The sequence below is a fragment of the Sander lucioperca genome, chromosome 15 (genome assembly GCF_008315115.2).
Source record: "Sander lucioperca isolate FBNREF2018 chromosome 15, SLUC_FBN_1.2, whole genome shotgun sequence".
In the NCBI taxonomy this organism is placed as follows: Eukaryota; Metazoa; Chordata; class Actinopteri; order Perciformes; family Percidae; genus Sander; species Sander lucioperca.
The window spans coordinates 19,697,704-19,724,082 of record NC_050187.1 but is presented as its reverse complement, the minus strand read 5'-3'; the positions used below and the strand labels follow the sequence as shown (position 1 = coordinate 19,724,082).

The 26,379-nt window shown below is 43.5% G+C and overlaps 1 protein-coding gene across 2 annotated transcripts; it reads right to left on the bottom strand.

The window, feature by feature from the left end:
- Positions 1 to 939: 939 nt before the first annotated feature.
- On the bottom strand, positions 940 to 26,379 carry crtac1b (cartilage acidic protein 1b). Of its 2 annotated transcripts, XM_031305227.2 has the most exons (15): positions 26,203 to 26,379; positions 22,812 to 22,999; positions 20,767 to 20,963; positions 20,257 to 20,393; positions 12,883 to 13,039; positions 10,530 to 10,664; positions 10,260 to 10,402; positions 7,238 to 7,374; positions 5,820 to 5,902; positions 4,560 to 4,660; positions 4,288 to 4,456; positions 2,985 to 3,130; positions 2,277 to 2,319; positions 2,042 to 2,185; positions 940 to 1,760 (listed from the first exon to the last, which is right to left on the bottom strand). In XM_031305227.2, the coding sequence occupies exons 2-15, from the start codon at positions 22,991 to 22,993 to the stop codon at positions 1,633 to 1,635; spliced, it is 1,902 nt and encodes a 633-aa protein (XP_031161087.1). In that variant the 5' UTR covers positions 22,994 to 22,999; positions 26,203 to 26,379; the 3' UTR covers positions 940 to 1,632. The 2 variants fall into 2 exon arrangements, with proteins under 2 accessions (XP_031161087.1, XP_035848489.1); XM_035992596.1 differs by lacking the exon at positions 2,042 to 2,185 and having other exon boundaries at positions 26,203 to 26,378.

Genomic DNA, 26,379 nt, shown 5'->3' with positions numbered 1-26,379 from the left:
GATGAATCTATCCTCTGCTATGACAGTGATCGCGGTCTAACTCTGGATAAGAGGATTGTGTTGTGCATTTTCTGTAGTGGGATTGCTGAGGAGAGCTGATTCTTCCCTGCAGAATAAAGTGGAGGCAAAAATCTGTGTCAATATCTTGTAGACGACAATGTTTTCACTTTTTGGTCAACTTAACTCAAAATATTTATTAATTTCCTGAAAAGTTGCAAGAAACACGTGGGAACGTGACAATAATGATGTATGTAGTGTTGAATAGAAAATGAAGGGTTCCATGTGCTTTATGCATTTTACTTTACCACAGCATTACAGTAATAGGACAAATGAGGTTTGTTTTAATTTAATGCATAAAATCACAGCCCCCCCCACATAGCCACACATCTTCCTTTTGTCTTTGCTTCTTGATATTTATTTAATTTTAATGGGAAAGGGTGCCAAGTTATCAATAACATGAAATATTTTGAGTTGACGTTCATTTAATATTCTCAATTCAAAGGATATGTCTGGTGATGTTTTAGATTTTATTTACTGACAACAAATCCCTTAAAAAGACCAAAATCAACAATGAATTGACCCTACTGACAAGTTTCTTCCTCTGTGCCACAGACCTCCATCGCTGTTCAAACATCACCAGCGCTACATTAAATGAACTGGTAAGTTTTGTTTGAGGTATTTTTCAAGAACATTAATTTCCATGTTCCATGAAAATCCACATCCTCTTCCTTTTGTCTTCATGCTCTTGTTACCGGCCCATTATTTAATCAAAAGGGAAAATAAGCAATTTGTAGTAAATTAGGAATTACTATTAGCAGTAAATATTGTAGGCTGATGAAGAAAATGTGCAGTTCTGCATTATGTGAAAAATGATTTAAAAAATTGCTATGTAAATTATGTTTCAAGTACACCTTCCGGCTATTGTACTTACAATTTTTTAATTTGTTCCCGCCTATTCTTGTGCACACACACACATACACGTGTGTTTATTTTTCACTGTGCTGTTGTATTATAGTAACATGGATGTGACCTGCCATCGAAGACAGATGGTCTGGCATATGTTACTCACACACACACACACACACACACATAAGCCTAAAGCTTGGATACCTGGTGTTCCTAGGCATCCCAGTAAGCCCATAATAAGAATAAGAATGACATTGCAAGGATTACCATAGTGACATTATGGAGATACAGATGGGGTCTCAGTGTGTCTCTAATAAATGTAGTGTGTGAAGCCAGTCGATCGGTCTGCTGTAAAGTATGAGTAGTTGTTTATACGCTGCAGCTCCACTTATTGACTTGGCCTCAGTTCAGGTCCCACTAAGATAAGTGCCAGGTGATGATGTGAGGGCTCTGCGAGTTTGACACAGTTAGTCCTGAACCCCGTAGTTCCCAGCGAGCATGCTCCCTGTGTGTTTCTTTATAGTCCAGAGGGGGCTGGGAGCCAAGAGGTGACACATAGCAGCAGTGAGGAGGGGGCAAGGCTGTAAATAACTGATGGAAATAGATAGCAGACATCCACATAGGAGAAGAAGTAGTAGACGATTCAGTGAAAAGTTTGATCTGAGAGGTTCTGTACATCCCCATTTAGCAGTGGAGAGAGTTAGGAAGGGGAGAAGACAGTGACCGCTACAGTAGTCCAGTCTGAAGATGGGTAGAGACAAGTGGTAGCACAGAGACAGGGAGCATCCAAAAAGAAAGGCCCGAACGCTTGCGTTCTCCAGAAGACCGCGTCCCCCCAAAGTAAGCCACCTGGGCTGCAGAATAAGAGGCAAAAGAGAGGGCAGGGAAAAGTTAGCCAACATTCTGCGTCTTTATGGCTGAAAGAGAGCTCATTCACATGGGGGAGTTAGTCATGCAAGACAGCAGGGTGCAGAGAGGGGACAAGGTCAGAGGAATGTTAGCACCTCTAAGCCTTTACTTAAAACCAGAGTAATTAAGGCAGCTTAAGGCATCTCGTTCTCTTGCAGTGCTTCCTTTGTTCTCCTGATCTTGGTAATCCAGCTAAGTCTACCCTGACTCTGCCAGGATCACTCACCCACACAGGCTGACCCATCATCGTTGGGCTCAAAGCCCTGGTTGCATCTCCTCTTGGCACGGCACTTATAGCTGCCATAGGTGTTGGTGCAGACAGGGCGGTCAGAGGGACACACAGTGGGAAACTGGGTACACTCATCTTTATCTGAGGGAGGGGGAGGCGAGGGAAGGAAAGACACTTTGATTTTAATTGACACAAGCATAGAGTGGTCAACGGAAACATCTTTGCAACTTACCTGTGCAACGGCCATTCTCATTCAGAGCAAACCCATGACCACACTGTAAGACACAGCCAGTCTGATTAGAAACAAGCATGTTTTTTGAATGAGAAGTGTAGATGTTGTATGTGATTATACAGACGGGTGACAAATAATGGAAAAACCTGATAAAATAGCTGGAGACATAACTAATGCCCTGATCCACAGGACATGAGGAGTCACTGAATGGCTTGATAAATATAGAAATTGTGTTAATGATGTTAGACAGCACTCTCAACCACCATCATCCAAATACCAAATGAGGGAATAATAAATCTATGACAACAAACATGGAAGCTGCTCTGGAGAACCCAACACCTTATTAAGACACTTTATGTTTGTTTTTCATTTCATTTGTCACCCATCTGTAGCATCTTTTAAGACTGTTAAAACTATTATTTGATTCAGGGATTATCTTCCAAACACAAGATCAGGTAATAAAGCAGATAGTGCACTTATCATATTACTGTCCGCTCCTGTTCCTAAAAGACATTTTCAATTTAATTGGCACAAACCAGGTAACACATTGTAAGCCTGGAGTCTATGTGCTCCTTTGAACCCTCTCATCTTAGTGCAATTCTTAAATTACTTGTTTGACATTACCACTGGGAGTGCCAGCCAATTCTGCAAAGCTTAACGATCTTTGAGATGATGCAAATTGAGGATTATTATGAAGCACTGTTGTACCTCTATTTCCACAGTAGGAGTGACTTCTTCCTCATCTCTTGGATAGTGGATCTCCAGCACTGTGTTGACATCTGAAGGCTCCAGGGGTCGGGCCGCTGAACGACCATCTGGCCAGTACACCTCAACATTGGTGGCAACATCCTTACCTGGTCAGACGTACAGCACAGACACAACACACAGAGGAACATTTATAAGTCCTTTAGTGATTCTTGAGGGCTCATAAAGCTTTCCCCTTTTTATCTTTTTCACTAGTCTCGCATTGCCAGACCTTCCTCCACAGCACAGCGCTGCGGAGGCTCTGGCTAGTCCTCACAGCATTCCGTGATGGAAGAAAACATGCTCTCGTTTATTGCCATTTCTTTAAACCAATCACACTTGTCTTGGGTGGACGGAGCAACGGTGCCTCTGCAAAATAGCCTCAGGAAGGAACTTGTTCTGATGGAACTGTGTACGTTCAAAGGTTTTTTAGTCGTCCAACAGAAAACTCAGATTGGACAGATAGTCTAGCTAGCTGACTGGATTTACCCTGTAGAGATCTGAGGAGCAGTTAACCCTAGTCCTCTTAAATCGACCAGAGTTTAAAATGCCAACACAAAGAAAGCAGAAGGTGACGGACATCCGGCTGAAATGAGGGACATCAGGCGGAATTTCCGGCGGCACCTGAACAATCCCTTAAATGAAACGTGGTCAAAATAAGACTACACAGTGAGAGTCATTAACTATTTTAATCAGACATAGAGAAAGCCCCTCTCCAGAGGGCCTCTGCAGCCCTTAATTAAAGTGGCATTTCTAATGTAAACAGATATTGAGTTACCTTGCCAGACAGTGATCTACTCAGCAGGTATGCTTCCTGAGAGCCAAAGAATATTACAGTGGAGTTTAGAGAAGTATTTCACATCTATCAGTAGTGAAGCTTTTGCTAATGTGGAGGTCTGTCCTGAAGCCACTGTGGTGTAGAACGTTTGCATTAAAATTGAGGCCCTAGTTGATCAGTGCTTGGACAGTCCTAATACAGAATATGATTGCGAAGCAGTAGGGACTGAGCTACCAGGCCTGGGTGACCACCAGTTGATACTAGGGCAGAAGGTGACAGGGAGCTGGTTCCTTACAAACCAGGCCAGCTTCCAGCTGCAGCACCTGTCTGCTATCTCTTCCCACTTTGTCCACTTAGCTCCCTCACACAGTCTCCCATGGGTGTCCAATCAGGCTGGAGGTATTAAAACAATGCTTTCCACATGGAGCTTTCATTTTCCTTCTCACTGCAACAGTTTTTTTTTCTTTAATTGTTGAAATAAAAACTTACCAAGGCCAAAGTGGGCAACAGGCTCCATCTCACACAGGTACCCTGAGCCACCATCAATGATCCGTGTGTGTGGTCCGCTCTTTTTAGTGTACAACACCACTTTAGCTCCTCTGGCAAAAGCACCAAACTTGGTCCGGGGAATCACTCGCAGCCAGGCGTTAGTGGTCCCCTAAGACACAGACAGAATGAGAAAAGGGAGGATTTTGGTTAAGATTACACTACACTGAATGACAAACTGATTTTGAGACTTTTAAGGTCTCACAAACACTCACCTGGTTGACTTTGTAGACAGAGAGTGGCTGTGCAGCACTTTCACCATGAGATATCAGCAGTTCCAGATGGCCATCACCGTCAAAGTCTGTGGCTACAGCTCCTATAATAATGCAGCTAAACACTTCAGGAAACGGCCTACATAACATTTATTATCCTCATGCAGGGAGACTTAATGTTTTAACAGTCAGAGAACTAAATATGTGAAACAAATCTTTTTTCTATTAATTTATACACTCACCTAAAGGATTATTAGGAATACCTGTTAAATTTCACGTTAATGAAATTATCTAATCAACTAATCACATGGCAGCTGCTTCAATGCATTTAGGGGTGTGGTCCTTGTCAAGACAATCTCCTGAACTCCAAACTGAATGTCAGAATGGGAAAGAAAGGTGATCTAAGCAACTTTGAGCTTTGCATGGTTGTTGGTGCCAGACGGGCTGGTCTGAGTATTTCACAATCTGCTCAGTTACTGGGATTTTCACGCACAACCATTTCTTGGGTTTACAAAGAATGGTCTGAAAAAGGAAAAACATCCAGTAAACTACAGTCCTGGGGGGCGAAAATGCCTTGTTGATGCTAGAGGTCAGAGGAGAATGGGCCGACTGATTCAAGCTGATAGAAGATCAACTTTGACTCAAATAACCACTCGTTACAACCGAGTTATGCAGCAAAGCATTTGTGAAGCCACAACATGAACAACCTTGAGGCAGATGGGCTACACCAGCAGAAGACCCCACCGGGTACCATTCATCTCCACTAAAGATAGGAAAATGAGGCTACAATTTGCACGAGCGCACCAAAATTGGACAGTTGAAGACTGGAAACATGTTGCCTGGTCTGATGAGTCTCAATTTCTGTTGAGACATTCAGATGGTAGAGTCAGAATTTGGTGTAAACAGAATGAGAACATGGATCTGTCATGCCTTGTTACCACTGGGCAGGCTTGTGGTGGTGGGGGTGTAATGGTGTGGGGGATCCCTTTCATCTTCAGAACTGCTTTAATTCTTTGTGTCATTGATTCAACAAGGTGCTGGAAGCATTATTTAGAAATGTTGGCCCATATTGATAGGATAGGGTCAAACACGGTATTAGTATGGTGTTCCTAATAATCCTTTAGGTGAGTGTAAAGCGCATAAGGAAACCCCAGTGGAGCTCTGGTGCCATCTAATGGTAAGATGTTGGAACAGCAGATATGAGGCTTGTTCTTGCACTGCTCATCATCATTGTCAGACAGCCATCTCTTCTGCCACACTCACCGGTTCCTCGTCCTTCAGGCTCTGATGCCTCCCCAACATTCAACTCTTCTATCTGGGGGTCTCCATGCTCTCTCCTGCTCACCCTATCAAATCAACATACCAGTGTTACCCATCAAAACACTGTAAAACAGCAATACTAATGCCACTATAAATATACAAGCAGTGTGTACTAAGTACACAATAAGTTTGAAGTACTTGATCTTGAGTATTTCCATTTTACTTTATACTTCTACTCCACTATATTTCAGAAAGAAATATTGTACTTTTACATTAATTTGGCATCTGTAGTTACTTTACAGATTAAGATTGTACACATAAAACATATGATCAGTTTATAAAATATGATAAACTGTTATAAAGTAACATTAAAATGTTGATTACATATTTTGCATCAGTGATAACACCCGAATAATGTAATATATAATAATATAATATAACACCTAATAGCCCATTCACAATTAACTATTGATAAATAGAAAATACATTTTGCTGACAATACTTTCATACTTTTATTTGCGTAGAATGTTGTCTTTCTGTAAAGCACTTTTGGCCCAACGTTTTAAAATGTGCCCTTGAGTTGAATGTCTTCAGAAAAACATTAGTTGGAAGAAATCATGCACAAATTACCTTTAGTGCCTTTACCTTTAGTGACAATGCATTTTATATCCAAGTATCCTTAAGTTATAATTTCATTTTACAGTGCATAATAATGTGCTGATCCTGGCTTTTAAACCCCTCAGCTTAGCTAAATATTGATTAGTTGTATTGAATTAATTAGCTTGGGCACAATAGTGTCGGCTTTCTGTCAGTGCCAAAGAGCAGAGTTTAATTAGCTGATTTATCCTCACACTAGACGATGGCAGAGCCACAGGCTGTGGAGCAGTGACCCCTGTCGGACATCATTGTGTCCAGAAAGATAATTTCTTCTCCAATGACCAGGCCTGCAGGAATATTCTGATCCAGGAAACCTCTGGGGCTTACACTGATTATTGATATTCAGTATGAATTGACCCACCAGCTCATGGTAACATTCATCATGACGTTTGCATCCTGTTCAGAAAAATATGCCAGATCAGATTTTTATTCAGACAGGATGGGTTTATTCTACTACTAAGTCCTAACAATTGATATGTTTCATGCATTGTGAGACCTGAATTCATTAATATTATCTGAAGAGGAAGCCAAACGGTAAGCCAAAAAAGAGACCTAAAACTGTCTTAATGAATGATTCAGTCATGTGTAGAAGAGGAGGCGGGATGCCAGACTAGATAAGTATCCTTGGCTTGGAATTTTAAATTCTTCTCAGCTTCCAAGCCCAGTTTTAGAATATTAAATCAAGACACGAGAGTAGTCCATTAAGCTCATGATTAAAGTGCTATTAAAACTTACTATCATACTTGTATAACATGTGTGAATACCTAAAGAGCCTGTTGGCGGAGGGGCCCCTGTAGGCGATGTTATTGAAAAAGACCTCCAGCTCGTTGTCATTGTCAAAGTCAGCAGCCATGACGGTGCGAACCGGGGATGGCATAGAAAACTTCTGGGATGCTATGTCCTGAGAAAAAAAGCAAACACGTGGTACGTCAGTAAACACACACACACACACACACACACACACACACACACATACACATACACATACACACACACAGGTGGGGGAAATGCCTTTTATTAACCAAATTGTGATCACCGACTTGACCTGTACTGCAGGTGTATTAATCACAGAATGTTTATTGCAATGCTCATCACATATTTGTGCATGTGGTTGGTTTCTCTCATATTCTGTTTTTTTTGTTTGTTTTCAATTATTTTAATTGTATTTAATTATTTATTGTCGCTTTTGGGTTAGATCAAGGTTCAGAGGTATTTAGTAATAGTCCAAAACTTTCATAAACATACAGGAACTTTGTGTTACTCTATATGCTGATGACAGTTTAAAATTACATTTTTTATTTATTTCTTTACTCAGAGAGATGAGGATGATGCACAAAATGTAGTGTAATTTAAGAACACCACAGATCTACATCTTGCATCCTACATGTTTTCAGTCCAACATGACAGGTGATACGAGCTGAACTGAATAGAAAGACTGTTCCATAACCTGAAGGTCACAAGTTCAATTTCCACAACATCAATAATCAGTGTCCAGTCCTTGAGTTAGACATTGATCTGTCATCTGCTCACTCAATCACTCATTCACTCACTCACTGACTCTCTCACACACACACACACACACACACACACACACACACACACATACTCACTCACTCACTCACTCACTCACTCACTCACTCTAAAGCCTAAAGATAAAAACAATAGCTCTTTTTTACATCTGAAAAGTAAACTGCAGCTCTCCTGCCCAGAGAAAGTCTCCTCAGCAGAGGAGTTTTTGCACAAGAAAGTAACGGATATCACCTTGCTTCAGTGACACGGTTATAAGTTGGGGAAGAGTTATAGAGCAGCCCTTCACTCCTTCCAGTATTTACTCCCTGTTTTAATTATAAGGCTCATAAAGCCAGGGGTGGGGAGGGCTCACAGTGACCTTCTGCTTCTCAGGTGAAGGAGAGGGGATGGCCAACTGAGGGCCACAAGGGAGGGAGGGACAGTTCTACTTTTAATATATAAGGAAAGATAAATTATAAATTTTACAATATTAAATATTAAATCAATATCATCAATTATATTATAAATGTGTGCATTTTTACTGTAATTGTGTACTTTTACTTTTACTTTGTACATTTCATTAATATACTGTTTGATTAGTTGGAATTTTCATGTAAATAATAGATTATTCATGCTTTGATTTTGGTACACAATAATTAACTAATCGAAACTTCTATCTGGGGCATTTATCTCTTTAAATACATATTGTGTGTGTGTGTGTGTGTGTGTGTGTGTGTGTGTGTGTGTGCACGTGCGCGTGCGTGCGTGCATCCGTATGTGTGAGTGAGTTTGTGCGTGTGTGTGTGCATCCGTGCGTGTTAAACCTCAGCAATAGATTGGAATTAAAACACAAACAGGCCTAATCGGCACTTTCAACTACCCAGGCAAGCTGCTGTTTCAGCCCAATTTAATTAGCGGTTTACTGGAGTGATACAACAGCTTCATTATACATGCCAAAGGTCAACACGGCTAGTAGGAGTGTCAGCGTGTGTGGGGGGAAAGGGGTCTTAAATGTATTGTGGGCTTGTGATTTAACAATTGGTTAGCTAATTCAATTTGTCTTGTGTGTGTGTGTGTGTTTGCGTGTGTGTGTTTGTGCGTCTGTGTGTGTCACTGATGGAATTGTCTCTGGGCTAAGCATCACACATTAACCCCTTATTTGACCCCTATAAAGATGCCTCCTGTGACATTTATCTCTTTGGTAAAAGATGCAGTCGCAGGTGCTGACAGATAGATCACCAAGCAAGAAACCACTGCAGATTTACACACAGCAGAGCCCGTCTCTGTCTCTGCCGCTCTTAACCGTACTACACAAACACCTGCACACTGCTGGCTGTCTCACAGGAGTAGTTTATAGTCGTTGATTGAGTAAATATCACTGGCCGTCTGTCTTTAAATTTCACTCAATCCCAAAGTTGGCCAGCACTGACTGACTCGTGCTAATTCATTAGCCATGCATTAGCATTGATAACTCTCGGATTCACAGAGTTAATAGGTGAGACTTGCTGTCTTTGTGCTGCTTGTTCATTAGACATTGATTCTGGAGAGAGAGGAAGAGAGAACCACAACCTTACTCTGAAACTCTTCTACATCATTTGCAGTGCCTGATGGGGGAATCACTCGAACCAAAGACTGTAGATTATAAGTGAGTGCTGATTACTCTGGATTATTGTCCGACCTACCAACAGTTTTCATTGGAACTATTTTCTACCAAAGAAATAGTCCCAACCAAAACGTTTGACAAGTATCTACATGGTTAGATACCACAAGATATGTGACAACGTATGCATTTAGTAAGTTGTCAACTGATAATAAAGGCCTCAGTATGCTTCAAACAAAGTGCTTGTCTACGTGTCAAACCTTATTAATGGCGATGGTATGTGGGGGGGGGTGATTTTTCTTTACTTTCCATAACCAAATATCAGACAATCGCGCCCACTCCACCTGGCGTGCAAAGGTGTAAATAGTTATTAGAGTTTGAACTTTCCTCTAAAGCTCCATTTTTTCACTCTTCATACAACTAATTCTGTCACTTTTTGCATGTACAACGGAAAATGTGTTGCCATTCATTTTGTCTTGCATCTCTCTTTGACGGCAGCCTTTTTGCCTGTGTGAACATTTGGAACAGGAATATACATGTGATGCATCAAACCACGTGTTCGTTTGAAGCATACCGAGACTTTAAAGCCGATTTTGATACAAAAGTTTTTTGTGTAACTATTGCTGTTTATGTGCATTAGGAGTTGTTAAATACCCAGGAAACACATTTGGACCCACCTTGAACTTCTGTTTGCGGTTATTCAGCTGCATGTACAGGCGATGGGGTCCATTCCAGTTCCCGTAGATGATGTCTGTCTTTCCGTCACGATTGAAGTCTCCCAGAGCAACCCCTCTGCCATGCTGCATGGGGTCCTCCACACCTACAGGTACATGGTAATACACTCTATCATATGATAAAGCCTACCTTGTGTATTGTTTTTGCAGAATGTGTGTATAGAATTACAGATCTACGCCTATGATATGTTAAACTGTACATGCTCCTTTTACCAGCCTGCTGCGCTACATCAGTAAAAGTTCCATCTCCGTTGTTCCTGAACAGGAAGTTTGGTCCGTACTCGTTGACGCAAAACACATCAGACAAGGTTTGACTGACAATGGGCCCCACCACGACACCTCGCCCTCCTGCACAAACAGAGACAGAGAGACAAGGCTCAACGGTAAGAGAAAATTTGTCACTTTAAAAGAGGGTGAATAGACTGTTTTAGAAAGAAAATGAAGCAGGATAGGTGAAACAACAGAGAGACTAGAGGGAGAGAGATCAGCGCCATAACAAAGGTGAACGGCAAGAGATCATTACTGTCTTTCCAGGCCATTTCCTCTAAGCAGGCAAGGTCTTTCTGCTGACACTGACTCTGATGGGATACACACAAACGCACGCACGCACGTGCGCGCACGCACACACACACACACACACACACACACACACACACACACACACACACACACATACACACTTACACACAAAGATAAACACATATAGGCACAAGGGCAAACAAATACAAAAACGCAGACGTGACACGCTGAGAATATTTTGTGTTAACCAAAAGCTAACAGTAATTTCTTCATGAAAATATCTGTGTGACTGTTCAATACACTCTCAATATCACCCCAGGATTTTCCAATGACATTCTATAAAATGATGTGTCTCACTAAAGTGTCTCATCTGAGACCAGCAGAGTCTAATTATGGAGTTGAAAGGGCTTTGATTGCCCTTCCAAGTATGCAGACTGAGTGCTGTGAGTCAGGCCTCGCTCATGATTTACTGGCCCGCTCCATCAGCCCAGACAAATATCACTCGCCCCCTATGGCCATAAACCACTAATGTCTCTCCAGAGATATGTAACCATTAGATATACAACTTCACTGCCTGTCACTCTGCTCTGATTAACGGCAGTTTGATGACAAAGCCGCCCACCGTACATCATTCACAGCAATTCTGGGCCGGCTCACCCTGCCCCTCTGGTGGCTTAAATGACATCCTGCATGTAAAAAGATCCATGGTTGATGAAGATTGATTTTGTTATCTCCAAATAAAAAGTCGTCTACCATTTCCAAAACTTACTTGGACATTAGCGTCAAGGACTTTTCAATGGTTACAATAAAGTATCATAGAGGCAGCACTATTATCAAAGAAACAAATAATGGCGAAATCATTCATTTTGGCATTTATTGTTCTCCTCTTCGATACCCAAACAGGTATCCATCACAGGGTTAAGTGAAGTGTTGATCCAAGCCAGGGAAGTGAGGTGAAGTGCGGTGATGAATTTCAGTGCTACTTGTGAAGAAAAAATCTAGTTCAAGGTCATCTATTCAGTTTCAAAAGCATTTCAATGGCAGTTCAGAAAAACAATAAAAACACATTCAACATTTAAGACAATAGGAGGCATTGAAATGGTGAACACAATGCACGAGATAAAATAAAATGTAACAAATAAGAATAAGATACAGTGCTTGGCTTTGGTGGGATGTGAGAGGCAGGTAATGGTATATAATGTTTGCACATGGAATAAATGAAACTGTTTCAGAAGCTTGTATCTTACTTAAAGAGAGATGAGGGGAAATTAAAATGGATTTGGCTTTTTGGGTGATTTATCAACAAAAATGTCCAACAGGGAAGGCTGCTGCTCACCAGTGATTTTACTGGTCATCCCATTACAAATCAGTAGGATTCAGGAGTGATTTTATGACCAATCTCTAAAATAACACCAGTATTAAAAACATGTTCACCTCTGCAGGAAATACAGTCTCTGTTTCCCTTACTGGCATGTACAGTAACACTTTGATCAGACTGACTGAGCTGATTGCACATAAAACACCCTGTGCTGTAGTGACGTCCACATACTTGTATTCACACCTTCAGAAGTCTGGGGGAACAACACCCGGCTGTGATAGATGCCATCTCTGGGCCGTTGAGCTGGTCTGATGTATGTCTCTGTCGCCCTTTGCTTCCCTGTGACTTTGACTGGAGTAAACAGCTGACAGGGCCAAAGAGCCCACTAACACTCTCTTTCTTCTCTCACGCTTACACTCATCACATTCTCTTTCATGTTTTTTTTCTCACCTGGCACCTCTCCAGCTCTCCCTTACTGCCTCCCCTCTAGCACCCTCTGTGTACTGAAGTCCTATATTTCAGACTCCATATGTACAACACGCACATGCTCCTCTGCAGATGTCTCTGTAAATCAGACTGAAGGTCCAGTCCTGCTGGATGATGGCCTACGTCTTTCCCTCACTCACACACACACACACACACACACACACACACACACACACACACACACACACACACACACACACACACACACACACACACACATGCACACAATTTATTCATACCTACCTGTGAACTTGTTGACTCCGGCCTGCTCTGCCACGTTGGAGAGGGCAATGACGCCCTGTGAAAGATCACTCGCTGCCTCATCCATTTCAATGAGAGAATGAGGACCTACGTTGCCACTGGCATAGTTGGCTATGTAGATGGCGTAACGGCCTGAACCCTGGGAGAAAAACACAAATATGGTTTACATTTATTAATATACTGTACTTGTATATTTAAGATACTGAGAATGAATGCGAATGAGAAACCAGGAATGGCATGTGTAGCTAAATGTTAGTTGGTATATAATTTCATGATTCTGCAAAACCCTTAAAGGGTCAGTTCACCCAATTTACAAATCTATATTTATATATATATATATTAGATGATTATGATTAATGATGATTATATATATTAGATTAGATGACTTAATACTAGACACTTCAAGTACAACTACAAGTGTTTGAGATCTCTGGCACTGTAGATTTCTACTGCCACCCAAGTACAATGTAGGTCAATGGCTATTTGAACAATTCAACAGCACCATCTCTTTCAGAAACTATATCTTGGATGCTCTGCATAATTTTCTTCAGAGTCACTAGTTTTTATTGAAACTCCCTTTTACCACAGTTAAAATGACATTGTTTCTGGAAAGACACATTGATGCTGTTTATTTTTTATTTTTTCAGTACTGTCAGTCAGAAATCTCAGACCAGTGACAAAACATCTTTTTTTTTACTTTAGGTGAATCGTCCCTTTAAACTTTAAAAAGAAAAATATAAAATATATAATATATTTAATATTTGTCTTACCCAACAATGCATTAGTCTATCTCTCAATTCTACTTTCCATCTTCTCTACCTTGTCTGTCTCTCAAGCCTGTTTGTTCCTGAATATGTGAATCTGGCCATAAATATATATTCTTTTTGCAATAACAGATGTTTTTGGCCTCTTAAGGCAGCAGAAACAAGTTAATATAGTGAACATAGCAAACAGCTGCTTATTTACACATCCAGCAGTTTCAGAGCAACATTGTGTTTCACTTGAAGTCTTCTTTGTGTCCACCTGATGAATGTAAGGCTAAATGCTCCACTATGTTTACCAGCTAGTCTCTAACTGTGTCTGCCAGCCGATGCTGAGCAGTTAGTGTACAGTGAGTTTTTAGAGCTTTTCACTGAAAACAGCTGCCTGCTGTGGCGGAAAACAACATTATGAGAGTGAACCAAAACAGGCCAGACAGCTAAACAATGAGCTGAAACTCGCAGATTCACTTGATAATTCTTTGTATGGTTTCTTCACAGCGAGCAACCTCTTTTTCTTTAAATAAAAAGCAAAATAAAAGGTTGGGCACAGTCATTTTTTGCTAACTAAAACAGGATTAAATAGGCTACGTGTAATGCCAGGCTTATACTCCAACCATTGTTTTTGTTATGCACAGTTTCAATCAAACCTTTTTTTCCCTCTTGATCTCCCTTTACCCTGTTTCCTACCCTTTACACCCTCTCTCAGTCTCTCTCCCTACTCCTTCCTCTGCCTCCCTTTGGAGATTAATTTCACACTCCATTATCAGTCAGAGTCCCTGCAGACACAAACTCACAGACGGAACTACACTAATAGACTACACACTGGATTTCAATGAGCTTTCCTACCAGTCCCTAACATATTTCAATCAATACAAACACATGCACAAATGCAAACACACACACCATTTCACCATTTGTGTTAACTTTACTATATTTTTTACAAGACAAGAAAAGTAAATGAGTCTTGTTGATGTAAATGCCATGAAGCATCACATTATGGCCTGCTGAGGTGGGAGGAGAGGGTTGCACTTCCTTACACACACGACAAAATGAGAATGAACTACAATGAAAGACCTGAAGGCCACTGGCAGTTACTTAACAGACTTAAAAGTCAACGATTTTTCAATAAGTCTTCACCCAAGGCTAATTTCTGTCACTGGAATTGGCTGCATGCCCTTTACATCCATCTTTACAGCTATCACCGAGAAGCCTGAATAAGCTACCACCTCTATATTGTTGTGATGGCGGAAGGTAGAGGACCCAAACGCAGAGAGAGAGGCAGGCAGGAGCAGTGTAGAAACTCAAAGATTTATTTTCTCAAAAAACAAAAACCAATCAAGGAGTCCTGTGAGCTGCAGGCAAAAACTGATACCAGGGAGAAAAAGGAGAGACTGACGCAGACACACACACTGACACGGGGAATACAAAACGATCTGACAAGAGACAAAGGGAACACAGGGGTTAAATACAAGAGGTAATGAACAAATGAGGGACAGCTGACACGACAAGTGAAACACATCAGGGCGGGGCAGGACAATCAAAGGCAAAAAGTAAAACTAGACATGACAGAAAACAGACATCAAAATAAAACAGGAAACAGGAACACTAACAAAAACCTAAAATCACAACTAAACACAGAAACTTAACACAGAAATCGTACACAATAAAACAATAAAGGCAACAGAAATGAACAAACTGGTAACAGAAATATCCCTAAACCGTAACAGGGCCCCCCCTCAAGGGCGGATACCAGACGTCCAAAGAAACATAACTAAAAACAACCCAGGGAGGGCGAAAGAGAGTTCGGGGGAGGCAGCAAGTCGCTGGGGACCAGGGAGCAGAAATCACTGGCACACAGGGAACAGAAAGTCACGGGGGCACAGGAAACAAAGGGCCGGTGAGGCCTGGGGGAAACAGAGGGCCGGTGAGGCCTGGGGGAAACAGAGGGGCCACTCGGGGGGAAACAGAGAGTCCCTGGGGCACAGGGAACAGAGAGGCCTCGGCAACAGGGGACAGAGCCGCAACGGAGGCAGAAACCTTCAGGCGGCCTGCGACGAAGGCAGAATCCCTCTGGCCACCGGCGACGAAGGCAGAATCCCTCTGGCCACCGGCGACGGAGGCAGAAAACTTCTGGCCACCGGCGACGGAGGCAGAAAACTTCTGGCCACTGGCGACGGAGGCAGAATCCCTCTGGCGGCCTGCGACGAAGGCAGAAACCTTCTGGCCACCGGCGACAAAGGCCGAATCCCTCTGGCGGCCTGCGACGGAGGCAGAAACCTTCTGGCCACTGGCGACGAAGGCAGAATCCCTGGCGGCCTGCGACGAAGGCAGAATCCCTCAGGAGACCGTACTGGACGTTGAGGGCACTCAGGCGGCCAGGCAGGACGTCGAGGGCAGCGCCCCTCCGGGGGTTTGCAGGTCGGCAAAGGCGGAGCCCCTTGGGAGGCTGCGCAGGTGAAGGGGCAGCTGGGCCGGGACCAGGCGACGGGTCAGGTGGGCCGGGGCCTGGCGGTGGGTCAGCTGGGCCGGAGTCAGGCGGCGGGTCAGCTGGGCCGGAGTCAGGTGGCCAGGCAACCGGGGCAGAGGTTGACTGGGGTGCCGACAGGGCACAAGGGGCAGGAGTGGGCCTGACCGCCGACAGGGCACAAGGGGCAGGAGTGGGCCTGACCGCCGACAGGGCACAAGGGGCAGAAGTGGGCCTGACCGCCAACAGGGCACAAGGGGCAGGAGTGGGCCTGACCGCCGACAGGGCACAAGGGGCAGGAGTGGGCCTGACCACCACGGGCAAAGTCTCAGGGGGGCAGATCAAAGGCAAAGTCCTAGGGGTGGTCTCAAGGGCGGTCTCAGGGGCGGTCACAGGGGTGCCGGGGACCGGCAAAGTCTCAGGGGCGGTCTCAGGGGTGGCTATAGCCAGTTCAGAGGGGCTGGACACCAGCCAGGATTCAGGAGGGTGGCTAGCCAGCCGGGGACTAGGGAGGCTGCTAGCTAACCTGGATTCAGGGAGGCTGCTAGCCAGCCGGGGATCAGGAAAGCTGCTAGTCAGCCGGGGATCAGGAAAGCTGCTAGTCAGCCAGGGATCAAGGATAAAGGACAGCCTTGGGGCACTAGGAAACTCAGGAACTCTAGGAAACTCGGGAACTCCAGGAAACTCGGGAACTCCAGGAAACTCGGGAACTCCAGGAAACTCCAGGAAACTCTCGGGAACGCTAGGAGGCTCGGGGACACTAGGAGGCTCGGGGGAGCTGGGCAGTGCTGGGACACTGGGCAGCTTGGGGACACTAGGAAGCTCAGGGACACTAGGAAACTCGGGGACGCTGGGCAGTGCTGGGACACTGGGCAGCTTGGGGACACTAGGAAGCTCAGGGACACTAGGAAACTCGGGGACGCTGGGCAGTGCTGGGACACTGGGCAGCTTGGGGACACTAGGAAGCTCGGGGACACTAGGAAGCTCGGGGACGCTGGGCAGTGCTGGGACACTGGGCAGCTTGGGGACACTAGGAAGCTCGGGGACACTAAGCAGTGCTGGGACACTGGGCAGCTTGGGGACACTAGGAAGCTCGGGGATACTAGGAAGGCTGCTAGCAAGCCTGGAGTCAGGGGGGTTACTAGGTGGCCAGGATTCCGGGAGGTTGCTAGCTAGCTGGGGCTCTGAGAGGCTGCTAGCCAGCCTAAATTCAGGGGGGCGGGGAGAGAGCTAGCACTCTGGGAGAGTGCTAGCTAGCCTGGACTCAGAGGGGCTGCTAACTAGCCTGGACTCAGAGGGGCTGCTAACTAGCCTGGACTCAGAGGGGCTGCTAACTAGCCTGGACTCAGAGGGGCTGCTAACTAGCCGGGGCTCAGGAAGGCTACTAGCTAGCCGGGACTCAGAGAGGCTGCTAGCTAGCCTGGATTCAGGGGAGATGCTAGCTAGCAGGGAATCAGGGGGGTTGCTAGCTAGCTGGGGCTCAGGGAGGTTGCTAGCCGGGGCTCGGGAAGGCTGTTAGCTAGCCTGGATTCAGGGGGTTTGCTAGCTAGCCTGGATTTAGGGAGGTTGCTAGCTAACCGAGGCTCAGGGAGGTTGCTAGCTAGCCCGGATTCAAGGAGGTTGCTAGCTAGCGGGGAAGTTGAGAGGCTGCTAGCTAGCCAGGAATCAGGAAGACTGCTAGCTAGCCTGGATTCTGGGGAAATGCTAGCTAGCAGCTCGGAGTCAGGGGAGCTGCACGCCAGCTCGGAGTCAGGGGGAGCTGCACGCCAGCTCGGAGTCAGGGGGAGCTGCACGCCAGCTCGGAGTCAGGGGGAGCTGCACGCCAGCTCGGAGTCAGGGGGAGCTGCACGCCAGCTCGGAGTCAGGGGGAGCTGCACGCCAGCTCGGAGTCAGGGGAGCTGCACGCCAGCTCGGAGTCAGGGGAGCTGCACGCCAGCCCGGAGTCAGGGGAGCTGCACGTCAGCCCGGGAACAGAAGGATTGCCCGTCAGCTCGGGAACAGAAGAGATGCACGTCAGCTCAGGGACACTAGGGAACGAGGACTCTGGGGTGAGGAGCGAGGCGTTGTGACGGGAGCCATGTTTTCCTCTTCCCCGTCTGCGACCTCCGCGGGTCCCAGAGAAAACCGCCAGGCAGGTACCCTCATAGGACGGCTGGTGGTTGGGGGCATACGCTGACTGGGTAGGAAGCAGGCTGGTGGGTGAGTCACTGGAGGTGGCTTGAAAAAAGTGATTAAGCCAGTGCTTAATCGCCTCCAACTGGGGAACAAAGTGATTCACCCACGGTCTCTCCGACAACCACTGCTGCTGGATGGTGAGCTTCTTCAGAAGAGGAGGGTGCTGGTCCGGCGCAGAGCAACGCGGACACTGCACGGTCCAGCCAAACTCCAAAACCTTCTTTTTAAGGAGAAGCTTCTCCGCTGGGTCCATGGCTGGTCAGATTGTTCTGTTGTGATGGCGGAAGGTAGAGGACCCAAACGCAGAGAGAGAGAGGCAGGCAGGAGCAGTGTAGAAACTCAAAGATTTATTTTCTCAAAAAACAAAAACCAATCAAGGAGTCCTGTGAGCTGCAGGCAAAAACTGATACCAGGGAGAAAAAGGAGAGACTGACGCAGACACACACACACTGACACGGGGGAATACAAAACGATCTGACAAGAGACAAAGGGAACACAGGGGTTAAATACAAGAGGTAATGAACAAATGAGGGACAGGTGACACGACAGGTGAAACACATCAGGGCGGGGCAGGACAATCAACAAAGGCAAAAAGTAAAACTAGACATGACAGGACAGAAAACAGACTATCAAAATAAAACAGGAAACAGGAACACTAACAAAAACCTAAAATCACAACTAAACACAGAAACTTGACAACACAGAACACAGAACACAGGAATCGTACACAATAAAACAATAAAGGCAACAGAAATGAACAAACTGGTAACAGAAATATCCCTAAACCGTAACATATACATTCATTTATTCGTTTTCAAAGGTGCTTTTTATCGAACGTATTTCAATTATTCTGGCTATCAAAATCCACTCATTTTCAGAAGCTCCATCTTGCCTGCCATTGCAAAGTGAACGGATCCATCAGTTCAACGTGAGACCCCTCAATATGTCACCTTTATCAGTTTGTATAAGACTAATGATGGGACGTCACTTTCGAGGAGACTGGGAGGGATGAAAGAAATGGATGACTAATTATCCCTCTTCTATTCTGAATGATAACACTTTATTTATGACCAAATAAGACCAAACACATTAGCTATCTAACCGACTATACAGCATTCTTTGGTTTTGGCCTATGTAACCTTCTGCCAAATCTGTTCTAATAAAACTTGCTCAGCAATAGGAAAATCTATTCTCTCTCTCCGTCAGTCTGCTGGAACTAGCATGGAAGAACACACATCAGGGTTTTGGCTTTCTCTAAAAGCATTATGCCATTAAAAGCAGATATCTTTCCAATCGGTTTGGCAGCTGCACAACCTATCAGTGTTCAGTGAGATGGGACTGTGGTTGAAAAAAATATATATTGTAATCCCTGCTGTCCTCTTCCTAGTATTACTTTCTTAATCCCTTCCCCTGATTGGAAGTAAGAACTGTATGCATGCATGTGAGATTAGAGACATAAAGAGAGAGAGTGAGTGGATCAGTCAGAGATTTTAAAAAAAGGGAGTAAAGGAGGTAAAAAGAGGGAAGAAAACAATGGGAACGGGATTGAGAGAAAGAGAGAAATTGCTACAGGCAGAAAGCAGGAGTGTGTAGTCATCACTCCTCCCTCGTACGATGTTCTATAAAACAAACGAGCCCTGGCCTCTGTAATTACAGTGGTGCGATGGACAGAAGAGAGAAAATGGCACACCATTCCCCCAAATGAACTGTCATAGCACATGCTGAGTAGGGCGGCGTAGGCAGGGCATGAGTTATCACTGGTAAACAAACAGAAGCAGCCATGCATGTACGCAGAAGACACTCTGGGGAGTTTGTGTGTGTGGGGTGTAGTGTGGATCTGCATAGACTCTACTTTGTGTGTGTGTGTGTGTGTGTGTGTGTGTGTGTGTGTGTGTGTGTGTGTGTGTGTGTGTGTGTGTGTGTGTATGTGTGTGTGTGTGTGTGTGTGTGTAGTACCTTTCTGTCCACACAGGCCACTGAGCGCCCAGCCATACGGTTGGCAACATCTCTGTGTTCATTAATGTCATCGTTCAGCAGATCTTCAAAGCGTCCATTACGGAACTTAAACAGCTTGTCTGAATATGTCGCCCGACCTTGATTCGGAGAGAAGCAGAGTTCAGGAGAGGCAAAGATTTTGCGGCGAGAAAAGTGGTGTTATGCAATACAAGAAACGTGGGTGATTGGAAACACAAGTGGTTGTTGTGGCTAAAAGTGACTTGAATGTGAGGTGTTGTAGTTTTGGCAGTGGGTGCACTGTAGCTCTTGGATTGATTAATAGCAGCACAAAGCTTATCTGTTATCTGATTAAGACTCAGATGAGATAAGCTTAATATCTGCACAGTGATTCTCCTTCTTTGTCTTTGTATCAGAGAACAGGCACAACCCCTATGGGAGTGTGTGCACAAAAACATTTGTCAATGTTTTTGGTAAAGTGTGTCCACGTGTGTGTGAAAGCATGTACTGTACCAGAGAAGGCATTATTGGTGTTAAGGACATAAATTTCCTCCCGGCCGTCTCCATCGATGTCACATGCTGTCACTCCGATGGCGTTGCCTTGGCGGTCTCGCAGGGCGTAGAACGGGGAGCTACGGTTGTCAACAGCAATGTTGATGAGCATTTTCTTCTGCTTGTCGTACTTTAGCACCAGGTTTGGGCCATTGTAGCTGTCAACAGGCACCAATGGCAAGCTGTTAGAGCTTCATTACATGAGACTGTCAGCAGGAATTTCGAAGCCTAAATCATGGAGTGTGATTTTTTTGTTCTACAATTCATGAGTAGTGACTAATGATGTTGCCTAAAACTCCTGAAAACAATGTTAATGCGTACTCAAATTTCTGGTTGTGCTGTATTTTGTAAAAGTGTTTTTAGCCCCTGAAAACTTAATTTTAAATCGTAAAGGGGAACTCATTTGATTGATTTTACACATCAAAGTCTGTTCATATATCTTGGTGAATAGTACTACTGCACAAAGTTGTATAAAGCCTAGTACACTACAAGACTACAAGTTTGAAAATGAAAAAATAAATCTGGGAGTGTGGAGTTAGAAAGAAGTCAGCTTACCAGACCTCTGTAGCTCGCTGCTCACTTCTGCTTGAGGCTAGCAGCTCGAGGCTACATTAGCCGCTACTAACATAACCGCTCCACTAAATCTTGAAACAAACTGTCAGCAGTTTAGCTGCATCACAGTGTAACTCAGTGGAGTTGCATTGTGGGGTCCAACAATGTTTTAGGAGTGCCAAATCAGTGCAGTAAATATATATAGTAAATATGTCTCTATAACTTAAATATCCATGACTAAATATGCAACAATCTTAAGCTAAATCAAAAAAAGTTTTATTTATTAAAAGTATGTTGATCTGCTACATCAGGACGGTGTGGGTGTGGTTTGATCAGATTTGGTTGACAGTGGTCTGGCATTATGAGCAGATAACCCACCAAATCTCTTGATTACAATAAACGTGTGCATGAAGGATCTCATCATTTACAATGAGAAGTTGGCAGGGCCTTTAACATTCTGCATGTTTTACAATCAGTATAGATTTTTAGTAATGGCATCGCTATAACCTCAATTTGACAGCTAATTCTAGATTTTCTTCAGGGTAACAATTTAATCTATCATCCTTTTATTGCACCAGCTTCCAAGCAACAGCTTTCAGTCAAAATCAGATTTTGCCAAAATATTTACGTTCTAAAAAATTACTTAAATGTCATACACATTTGGATATATATCAAAAAGCTTTTAAAACTCTGCCAATGGGATATTTGGGACATAATCTGTTAATAACAATAAGAGTGACACAGAAAAAAGGGCACAATCAGATCCATCAACACTTTTAACACTCATCTCTGTTCTGACTGTTAACTTGACCATACAGTCTGATTATAAGTGAAAAAAGTGGGACCACAGTGACTTCACTAACTTGTCCCTTCAGCCATTGTATAATAATAGGAATACACTTTTACCGTGCTATACTTAAGTACTGATGGTCAGTGTAATATAAACTAAGACACTCTATCCCAAGATACTTCTAATACCCAATGAAATGACATCCTCCATGAGGTTTTGTGATGCCCTCTTGTCCAGCATACCTGCTGAATAGGGTGTCTTGGCTAAATGACATTTATTAAGCAGGGTCATTATGGTCCATCTATTTTCTGTTAAGCATTGGGAAATTCATTGCTGCTTCACTGGATAGAGGCAGGCTTGCCAGACTGTTCCCATCATTTCATCAGCTAAGCAAGCCTCAAGGCACTATTGCCATCTCTCGTCTTTTAGTCTTTTGCCTTTGTCTTGAACCTTTAGCTTGGAAAAGGACTGCGTACTTTTAATCTAGCCTCTGATTTAGAGTTAGATATCACTCAACAGTTAATTAATTGCTCTTATTGTGCATAATTAAAAAAAGAATTGTACTTGTAACACTGTGAGAAGAGCAAAGGGGGTATTAGGGAAAAAAAAACTAATTTTGAGTAACAAAAGTCTGTTTTACCCAACCTGCCTGCCCCTTTCTCACCCAGCAACAAATATCTCCAGGTCTCCGTCCCCGTCCACATCAGTGATGGCCACACCGTAGTTGAGCTGGGTGGGGTTGTTGTCATAGTCAGGAGGAAGGACAGTGTTGGTTATAGCTGAGAACATAGGCTCTGATCGCTGAGCCAAGGAGATGGCAGGCAGGAACAAAACCAGCCACAACATCCTCACCTAAAGGAAAAAACACACCGTTTGCAACAGCTGAATTGGAGGAAGGTAACCATCATGCTGTTTGTCTTTTTTGCTGCTTCATAAATCTCTGCCACTTTTACTCAAATGCATTTTCCAAAGAGCTAAAGTGCAGCAATATGTCTGAACTAAAAAGTAGAACATTGCTGCTGTAAATCTGTAAAAAAAAAAAAAAAAAAAATTATAATTTCCATCCAACAAATTCATACACAACACACTTCGATTGAACTACACACACTTTTGTCCATGCAGTTGAGATAAATTTGAAACAAATGTGTAGATCATACACTTGCAAACTGCAACACATGCCCTTGTCGCTAATTCTCCAAATCCATCGTGAAGAAAACATCAGCGCATCGTTGGCAGAGCTTCCTCCTATACTCAGACATAAAGATGAAGATATACCACGGCAATCAGCAGCATTCTGCAGGGTTAGATCTGAACAACCCATCACAGGCCGACGGGCTGAGGAATTACAGGACAGAAAATCCATAAATGGAGCAGGGCATTAGCCAGAAGCCAAGTGAACATAGAGGGAACCAATATGACCTGATATAACAGAACTGAGGTGCTGTTTCCTCAGAGACACTGACCAACTCTAAATTGGAAAAGCTTTTTTTTGGATAAAAGTGCTGTGTGATGTCTAAGTGTCCTTTAGTGGTCAGTAGATACAAGGTGAACATAGAGGAATTGATCCAATCGACTTTTGAAGTGCAGGCAGGTAGAGGTGGGCTTTCTGATGCTCAAACTCAAAGGAGAGAAGAGAAACGTGACTGAGGGGAGAGAGGAAAGAGAAAGGTCACCTCATTAAGGCTAAAATAAAACGCTCATCACCAACAGCACTGCAAGACTTTACACACAACACACACACACACACACACACACACACACACAAACACACACACTAAATGTATTTTACAAGCTGACAACTTGATTTGCTCTGCCTGTGGATTTATGAACGCAGGCCGTCGTTCCAACTGTAATGCCATTGAGCCATTCCCATCTCTGCTTCTATACTGCTGCAGATTCTTCCTTTCTTCTCTGAGTGTCCAGGTGATGTATGGCTCTTTAACATCTATCTCAACAATTCAATTTAAGATAAAAACCGCATTGCTGTTTGAGTAATACTCTTAGAAGCACGTCGGCAGGGAGAGGAAGCACCTCCGCTGACACCTGCAGAAATATGGCCAGGTTTAGCACTAGCTCTGCTGGCAGGCAGCACAATGATAACGCTGGCTGGAGAGCTGGTGCCAATGTAGACTGTGGCTGTTAGCAACAAGGGTTAATTAACAACACTGGGAGCTCAAAATGAGGCAGTTTCTCCCCATTAGTGCATGATGTTATGACAAATGGGCCGAGCAGTTCCAGGCTACAGAAGGCAGCTTTACGAACTTGCTCGTATACTCCATGTTAGATAGGGGCAGCAAGCTATAAATTAAAAAAGGAGGAAAAGGAAACTTTAAAAGTAAAAAGAAAATTGTGGTGGAAAAGGGTACACTCTTTTCAAGTATATTGTATGGGAAGATGCACTTGGAGAATCATTTTAAGGAAGACAGTTAGAGAAAAAAACAACTACTTTTAGATAATACCGTCACAGGTGGGCAGCTGAACTTTAATGGCCATACGAATTAGGATACGTTATAAGACGGCTCTTTGCTTCTATTGAAACTGCAGCATATTTCAGTTCAACACCAGTGTGAAAAAGAAAAATATTCCCAATAGTTAAGCCGTACTAAGTAATAACTAGATAGAAGAGGGATGTAGAAAAAAGACAGATTGAAACCTGATATGGTGGAGTACTATATTATCCATTCAAGGACAGTCACTTTTCCCCATATTCACTGCAGTAAAAACCAAGACACCCTCCTTGAGTCGTCAAGTAAAGTTGCAATGTGACTTTTCAACAATTGATGCACTCATTGGGGTTTTAGGATGTAACATTTGCAGGGTCAACAACAATTTGTCCCACTATAGAATAGCAAGCATCAAATAACGTAATTTGTAGTAAAACAGCCATGAAATAGCCCTGGAAAAAAATGTTGTTTGAAGCAGAGAAATGTTTTCGATTTGGTTATTTATGTTGGCATTAAGAGGCCATTACCACAGCGTGCAACATCAGCATGTGTTTTCTGGAGCGTTCAAGCCAAGCTCTGATCACTGCGACAAAGAGCCAGCAATATCTTCAGATTCAAACACACACTTCCAGAGGCTCTTCTCTGTGAAGGACACCCTCACTGCAGAACACACACACACACACACACACACACACACACACACACACACACACACACACACACACACACACACACACACACACACACACACACACACACACACACACACAGTAGTGTTGTACCAGGCATAGTGAATTACACTTAACAGTCACTCTGAGCAATCAACAATTGCCATTGACGTTAAGCTCCAATTCATCCATCATTTACCACCATGGATATCAGACAATAAAAAAAAACACCTCATCCCAGCAAATACACAGTGCAGCAACTCATTATAACGCCTCATCTGCCTCACAACTGATCGTGGCGTTTAAAACATTTTATGTCATGAACAAAAGGTCACGATGAAAACAATTTTGTTAGTTGTAGAAGTTTTTGTAAAAAGTTAAACTCTTGAATTTATCAGCAATATGACGCATGATACTGAATACCTTTTGAATGTATAATAATAATAATAATAATAATAATAATAATAATAATAATAATATCTATATATACTCTTGTGTTTTTCAAACATGAACTTATATAAAATTCACAACTCTAAATGAATATAAGTTCAAAAGCAAATAGCAACTAATTAAAAATAAGAAACAGAAAAAAATGTGCAACGATTTAAAAATAATTGCTGCATTAAATAGTCTCTGTACAAAAGAAACCTGAGGGCGTCTTTCCTTTTACTATCTGCTTATCGGTTTTTTTAGGAATCCACTTTGTGTGAAGCAGCACTTATTCCGTGGCAGTAACTGCAGGTGATGATAAAACAGAATAATGAGCTATCTGACTGAAAACTGATGAGCAAGCATCTTCATCTGGATTTATGATTTGCTCTAAGCAGAAAGTTGCAGTCAAATCCGGACGGAGATCAACTTTCTATCTGCTCTCCGTGAGCAGATCCAGCGGAGCGCTACAGCCATCCAGCAGCTTCAGCAGCAAACAAACTCACGTACTCACAGATGCAGAGACGCTCGAAAACTCCAACAAATCCTCCAGCGACTGACAGCCAGAAAAGAGAGAGAGAACGAGAAGGAGTTACAGTCAGCTACTTGTGCGGTGGATGCTGCGGTTATCTCAAGGGTTTTTTCCCCCCACTTATTCCCTTTACACAACTTCCAAAAGATTTGCTTTATG